At 49.6% G+C, this 7548-nt stretch overlaps 1 protein-coding gene across 1 annotated transcript; it reads right to left on the bottom strand.

Moving 5' to 3' along the window:
• Positions 1 to 809: 809 nt before the first annotated feature.
• Positions 810 to 6691, bottom strand: GDF2 (growth differentiation factor 2). Its single transcript, XM_036919393.2, has 2 exons — positions 6148 to 6691; positions 810 to 3607 (listed from the first exon to the last, which is right to left on the bottom strand). The coding sequence occupies exons 1-2, from the start codon at positions 6488 to 6490 to the stop codon at positions 2661 to 2663; spliced, it is 1290 nt and encodes a 429-aa protein (XP_036775288.2). The 5' UTR covers positions 6491 to 6691; the 3' UTR covers positions 810 to 2660.
• Positions 6692 to 7548: the final 857 nt, after the last annotated feature.

Raw genomic sequence — 7548 nt, 5'->3', positions numbered from 1 at the left:
AGCTTTGAGGATGTGGTAGGAAGAATAACCCAGAGACACAGAAGCCAGAGAGCATTTCTTGGGACACTCTGTCATGTCCTGTCCCAGCACATCCATCCAGATCAGTCTACCCTGAGCCATAGGTCATGTCAGCCCTCTGAGCGTGACAGGCCAGCAGCTCACAAGCCTTGTCCCCAGAAACCTAAGAGGTCAGGAGGTCCCCATGCCAGGCCTTGTGACTACTGTGAGACAGAAGCACGGTAGTGCTCCTCTGTGCCAGGAAGATGAGAACCACAAAGTCAGGAGAGAGGTCTGAGGGCATGGCCCTGGAGCAGGCCCTTCCTGGAAGGTAGATGGCCTGTGGAGCTCGGAGTGGGGCAGCCAGGGCAATTGCTGGGGGGCTGAGAGCAGGGAGTGGCCTTGAGGGTGTTGGCTGGAGCTGGGTGTCCAAGCAGGGGTGTAGTGGGGGTAGATGCTGGTAGGTTTGTGCAGGCTCCAGGATACCAGGCAGAGATCACTTAGGGACAGATGTGTCTCTTAGCAAGAGCCTAGGCCTCCCTCCCCTTACATGTAGGGAGATCAAGGAAAGCATGGGGCTAACTGCTGTCCACTTGCAAATATCTACACTCACGCACATGCACATCCACACACCCACACACAGGCCCTTATATAGGCATGTCCGCTGCTCACCTCGATATGCAGAGACACTGCTCACCCACCTCTGTGGCAGCTTCCATGTCCCTCCCCTTCACAGACCCCAAGGGAAAAGAAGGCCCTTTAAGGGAGGAGTGGGTAGGGTGGGGCGCTCGTGGGCCATCACATCCAGGAAAGGCCACAAATTAGATATTTGACTTTATTTCCAAGTGAAACTTTGATGCAGGCACAGAAGTATACTACCAGGGCTAAAATGCCATCCATCTTTATGACTGAGTAACATTGTCGTACCAACAATTAACATTTTCTGTAACTCCAGTAATTAAACAGTAATATTCCCTTGTATTTTTGTGTTAATGATCGTCCATGAGCAGTTGGCTGTTCATTGGTTCCACGTAAACATTTAACACAAACCACTCCCCAATTCTCTCTTTTTTTTTTAATATACTGGGAGCTTCAACTAGTGTGAAAAGCCCAGGTATCTCTAGGCCTCCTATAGGCTCTGCTCTGGCCAGTGGTCAGAAGGGCCACAAAGTAGGATCTTTAACAACACCTCTAGACTCTTCCTCACTCTAGCCCATTCCATGTATGGTCTTGAGAGTCAGAAGAAAAGAGAAAATGTAGAGGAAACAGAAACTCTGTCCTTTCTTGGGGACGATGGGGGCTGAGTTCAGTTGGGAAGCCCATGCCCAGGACAGGGGCTGAACGCACACTTCTCAGGACAGCTGACGAATGTAGGAAGAGCTGGCTGTGCCCAACAGGGACCTGAGTTCCTCATGTCCGGGAGCCCTTGCCCAGGAAGGATGGTTGTTGTCACTTGAGTACATGTCATCAGGGAGTAAAAATAGGAATGTTGCAAATAAGAAAGCAAGACCATATTTATTCCAACCAATTCAAACCTAAATCCTGTCTCCTGTGGAGTCCTTGTGGGAAGGAAGTCCACAGGTGTGTCATGCTGGTGAGCTGATCACACTGAGTAAGTAGCTGGAGAGATGTGAGCCATACGCTGCCCCTTCCCTCATGGTAAATCATGCCCGCTCTTCCCAAGCTATCTTGCAGTTTGAGTCCATGGGCAGTGCATGGCCCTTTGTGAATTGCTGACCATACAAGCAATGTGCCAGGTGGTCAAAGTACTACCACAGAGCACAGTGGGCCTGAGGGCTTCTTGTGCTCTCTCCATCCTACAGTTGGCTTTGGGGGTAGTTTTTCAGTGACTCAAGGATCATCTTAAAAAGCATTTGGACACTGAATCAGCACAAACCCCAAGCAATAAGAATGTGCCCTGGAAGTGACAAGCAGACCAGCCCTCCTGGTGGGTACTGGCCAGGTCTGAGCCCAGCTGCCCCACACTCCCCACCTCTCAATGTCTAATTGTTCTTTAGCTGCAAGGTGCTGCTAAACAGCAATGGGGAATTGGGAAGGTCCTGGGCTTTGGTGATTGGCAGACCTACAGAGGCCTGTGGGCTGGGATCATGCCATGGCTAGCGTCATTTGACCTGACTGAGTTTCGGTTCCTGCATATGTAATATGGGAGTCCTAACGCCCATCTCTCTGGGCTGAGGGAACCCATGATATGATGTGTGAGGAGTATTCAGCTGTTTCTGGCCCCCTCTCTCCCTGAGATTGTTTGAGTGAGTCCCATCCTTTTCACCTCCTTTAATATCCATGCATCTCTGCTCATCAACTGTCTATGCCCCTCTGCCTCACTTCTGCTCATTTTTCTGCTGACTCTGAATTATTTTTCCCTTGTTCCCTTTTCATCATCTCCCCTTCCAGTCCAACAATGCTTCCAGGCTTTCCTCTTCTCCCTGAGCCCCCACTGTCCCTGCCATCACCTTCCTCTGCACATGTGCTATGTGCTTGGGGTGGGCCATGAGAGGGAAAGCAGGCCTTTACCTCCAGGATGTGGGGGCTCCTTTTCCTGCTCCAGGCTGGCATGCGGATGGGCTTGGTCCCTGTCATGCCCATGAGAACACAGGACCTCTCATCAGGATGCCTCTACCCTGCCTCCCGCCCGTGGGCCAGCATTACCTGCACCCACACTCTGCCACACTCATCCCTTCATAGTGGTACTTGAGGGTGGGGACCCCCATGTCATCCTTGTAGAGGATTGAGATGGGGCTCAGTTTGGTGGGCACACAGCAGGCTTTGCCCACCTTCATGGGGAACTTGAGATGTACCAGTGTCTGCACAATGGCATGTTTTGTCGGGGTCACGTCATCAGCCAGGGGGAAGAAGCAGCCACCTTTGCATTCGTAGGCATCGTACTCCTTGGGTGCGATGATCCAGCTGTCCCAGCCAATGTCCTCAAAGTTCACCCGCAGGGAGGTCTTCTGGCAGTGGTTGCTGGCTCCAGCACTCCTCTTCCTTCTGGCTAAAGATGACCCCATGGCCACGTGGCCTTCCATGTCCTCCTCCTCATCCTTGTTCTCACCTTCCTCTGCCAGGCTGCTCTTGGACAACTTCTTGAGCACACTCTCCTGCTCATGGCTGATCATCTCCCTGAGCTCCAGCCTGGTCTCCTTGGTCCCGTTGCTGCGGTCATTGGAGAAGACAACAAAGAAGGGCAGGTGTTTGGAGCCTGGGGGGACATTGATATCCAGCCTATCACAGCCCTGCTTGTGACTCTCCACAGTCACTTCCAGTTTATTTTTGCTCTTGGTGGAGTCTACCCTGACCCACCGCTTCACGGCACTGGAGACCTCAAAGGTCCCCCAGCCCTCATCCTGAATATCCTGGGATACCAGAAAGGTCTTGGTTCCCACAGAAGCATCCCACGTGTCTGCTCCATCCAGAACATCATAAATGACCATGTTGCCTTTCAGGTCATAAGAAGAGTCCATGTGATTTTCACAGGAGATGTAGAGTCGGAGCTCAGCCCTGGTGATCTGCTCATGCCTGGGAATGGAGATGTTGAAGGCCAAGATGTATTTCTGGAAGGGGAAGTCTTCTGTGGCAGTTAGAGAGACAACATCTGCAATGCAAATACATGATGATGGTCATCTGCTGGGAGAGTCTGTTTTCATCACACCAAAGCTGAGTCTCATTGCTTGCAGGACAGGGCATCTGGGATGACATTGCCTCAACCAAATGTCTGTTTGGTTTCACTTAAGCCCTTAATGTAGAAGAGTATTTTTAAAAAGTACATTTAGGATCTTCCAAAGAGAACAGAGGCAGAAAATGCCTTGAATTGGAGCTGACAGGTCCAACTGTTCACTGAGCATCTATCATTTGCTCAGCAAGGTACTAGGAGCTTTGCATACTATATTTCACTTTGCTTTTCACACTGACCCTGGGAGGATCTAATTTTTATTGCTACATCTTTTACAGATATGGAGACTTGGATTTAAAGTATTTAACTGACCAAGTGCACACATCCTGTGAAGATTCTCATTTGAAAAAAAAAAAGAACCAAATACAACAGCAAAGCTCACTTTAGCCTTGAAATGCAGATCCTGAGTGTATGATTTTAAAGGCGAGATCCTGGGAGAGCATTAAGACAATGTTAAAAATCTCAACATTTGAATAGTGTAGAAATTGTTCAGAATTGTAACTTCCAAGCAAAGTGAAAGTGGATGATATTTTTAATGTTTGAAGACAAAAAAATGTTAGGCAAGAACAGATGGGGCTTGCCTTTTAGCCACACAACTATCTCAGTTTCCCACTTCTCCTGGCTGATAAAAGGCAATTAGCACATCTAATACACCATGGCTCAGTCACAGAGGAAAGGGAAGTTGCAATTTTTGAACACCTACTATGTGCCAATGTGATGGGAGACTGTGTGCTGTTGTGCAACCCAGCAGTGTTTGATGAACTGAAGTGCTAATCCTGATGGTTCCTTCCTAGGCTTGTGACCTTGGAGAAGTTCTGAGTTTCTCTGCACCTCAGTTTCCTCATCTGTAGAATGGGACTCATCCTACCTGCCTTCCAGGATTGGTGTGAGCCTTCAACAAGATGGCACATGGAACTTACCAACACTGTCCCTGGCTCATAGCAGATGCTTAATATTACTGTGTCCCCCCAGGCCCTCCTCCTGTCCTGTGCACACCCCAAAGCAGGGGGCCTTTCACACAGTTCTCTGTGGCTCCTCGTCCAGTATGGATGAGCCACTGTAGCTTCTTCAGAATATGTTGAGCTGCCGTGGCATATGTAAGTAGTGAGTAGGGTCAATGAGCTGTGCATTAATGACCTACTGTACTCTCACTGTGTCATGCCTTGAAAATAGCCATAGGAATGATTCAGGCATCAAGAAAACAGGTGTCCTCTCTCCCTGAGCTGCACACAAGCCATCTGTAAAGGGGAGCACAATTGCTTCCACAGGAGTGCTGGCCATGGGAGGGGCTGGGATTGGATCCAAGCACTTGTTTCTTGGACATGGACAATGTTGGCCCCCCCATCGAGATGACTCTGAACACTGGACTCCAAGACCACGGGATCTGGTGATTAGGTTCAGCGAAAGAAGCCCATCTTCTCCTAAAGCAAAGGTTAGACATGCCCTGTGGGCCTGATTAGATGCTGGCAGCATCGGGGTCACCTGAAAATTTTTTTTTTTTTATTAAGCCACTGTTTTAAAAATCAGACAAGTTTACACAAAATCCACATTTTTCTTCTTTTGGACATTCAGAAAATCCAGCACTTCTGGGCATGCATCATAACCACAGCATCCCCCTCTGCTCCATCAGGGCCTGTTAAAAGCCTTCAGGTCTCAAGCCGAGGAGGGGATGACCTCTGTGGGCTAGGCCTTCAGCAAGGGCCTCTTGCAGCTGGCAAAGCCAGAGCTGAGCCTACAGGTGGGCCTGGGTCAGAATCCAGCTGCTTAACTGATCCGTGACCTGGGCAAGTTTCCTCAACACCAGCAAGCCTTGGGTTCCCTGCTTGCAAAACTATTTCACCAACATTGTGAGAATCAATGGACATAAACCCTAAGTTGATGCTTATCTTCAATTCCTCCTAAACCAGGGAAATTATTTCATATTTAGAAAACAACTAAACTTTCCTTCAATGTTTCTCTTTCAGAAGAATTTATCTGAATTTTAGACACATTTAGATAAAAGAGAAATAGACATTCTTGCTAAGTTTAAAAATATAGCAGTTAGCTGGAGGCGAAATAGGTTGTCTGTTTCTAAGTAGGAAGGGGGCAGTAAGCCAAGAGGGGGAAGGGAAAGGATGGAAGAAAGGGAACTGGCTTTCCTGCAGCAGCTACTGTGTTAAATGTGGCACTGGGCCCAAGGGAAAAGAATCTTCTAGAGCAAAGCCATCCTGTAGAACTTTCTGCAATGGTGGAAATATTCTATAAGCTGCACTGTCCTATATGGTAGCTCTTAACCACACATGACTGCTGAGACTTGAATCGAACCTAGTGAAACTAAAGAACTAAAGTATTAATTTTATTTCATTTCATTAATTTAAATAGAAACTTAAAGAACCTTATGTGCCCAGTGGCCACCACATTGGGCAGTGCAGTTGTGGACCACTGAGTCCCCCCCAAGGGCACCCTGCTGGGGCCGACTCTACCTTCCACGCTGAAGCTGCGCACGATATTGGATGCAGGGATGGTCGATTTGTCCATGGTGTATCTGTTGTACAGGTCGATCATGTACTGTGGCGGCTCCACTCGGGTTTTGTCCTGGGAAGGGACCCCACTCAAGTTGAGGCTGCGCAGAAAATCCGCCTTCATGTTCTCCAGCAACATCCTCAGGTCGAAGGTAGCCCCCTGCTCACCTCCGGGCCCTCCCAGCGTGCGGCGAGCGTCTGCCCCAGCTGGCATCTGCCCGCGGCTCTCCAGTGGTTTCCCCTGCCCGGAGCAGGCCAGCAGGGAGAACACAGACAGGACCACCCATAGCGTCCCGAGGCACATCTTGGGTCGGCGCTCTCGTCCAAGACAGTAGAATGCAGATGACCCCCGGTGAGTTAGCTGGTGTGGTTAGGGGCTGGGAAAGAGTGGGCCCGCATTGTCCTGCTGACCACTCTGCGTGGAGCTCCCTGGCCAGTTCACAGAATCTCAGCTGCCGTCCCCAGAGTGTCCTCCACTTCCTCTTATCTGGCCCTCTATGCAGTGCTCGACCTCTTATCTAAGGGAGCTCTCCGTTAATGAAGGCTCTATAAACATCTGACACACAGCTCTTGTGGGAAGGACACGGCCTGATGCAAAGAACCCGAATTTCTCCAGGGGGTTATTGCCCCCTAATTAGGGTCCTTTTCAATTTCCTTGCCAGTTCTGTTTAGAAGAATCTTGAGGCAGGGTGACATATACTCCATCTTCTGGGCCACGGAAACAAAGAATCCAGGAAACAAACAAAACCAAAAAGTCCTCCAAATAAATAACACAAAATTCCCAGAATATTCCAGCAAACTGTGGGCTGGGGGTGGGTGGTTGGGGTGGGGACCACAATGAGGTTAGGAAGAGGCTCCCTGTAAGCACGTGTGCATGCACGCACTCCGTGACTTGGTTTCTCATCTGTCAAGCAAGTTCCTGAGCATTAGAGATTATGTGTTACTGTGGCAACTGTAATCTAATGACGTGATGAAGACTTTGAGGTCAGACAAGACAAGGGTTCAGATCCCAACTCCCTCACTTATTTCCCACAGGTGTGACCTGAAGCAAGTCACTTCACCTCTTTGAGCCTGCCATTCAGAAGAGACCTGTGAGGATTTAGGATGATTGTGTGCTAGATGTCATGGCTGTCACTGCGAGCCTTGGTCAGACGGATGGCTGCATTCCGGCTGTCACGTCTCTGCCTGGGGCGTACTGAGCTGGGAGCTGGGGAGGAAACCCTGCAATTCCCCAGTCTGCTTTCTAGGAACACCACACACACACACACACACACACTGAGCCTGTTGGCCCTGAGACCCCAGAAGAGCTCTGTCACTGGGGTGGGGGTGGTCTTTGCTTATGTCAGTTGGGTGGCTGCCTGG

The sequence above is a fragment of the Manis pentadactyla genome, chromosome 8, assembly GCF_030020395.1.
Source record: "Manis pentadactyla isolate mManPen7 chromosome 8, mManPen7.hap1, whole genome shotgun sequence".
In the NCBI taxonomy this organism is placed as follows: Eukaryota; Metazoa; Chordata; class Mammalia; order Pholidota; family Manidae; genus Manis; species Manis pentadactyla.
The sequence above is the reverse complement of the archived record's forward strand: the minus strand, read 5'-3'. Positions and strand labels throughout refer to the sequence as shown.

Excerpts from the sequence above, each read along its gene's own strand:
- GDF2 (XM_036919393.2), bottom strand. The coding sequence starts at position 6,490 with ATGTGCCTCGGGACGCTATGGGTGGTCCTGTCTGTGTTCTCCCTGCTG. Across the intron at positions 3,608-6,147 it reads GCGCAGCTTCAGCGTGGAAG|ATGTTGTCTCTCTAACTGCC; the intron begins GTAGAGTCGGCC and ends TTTGCATTGCAG.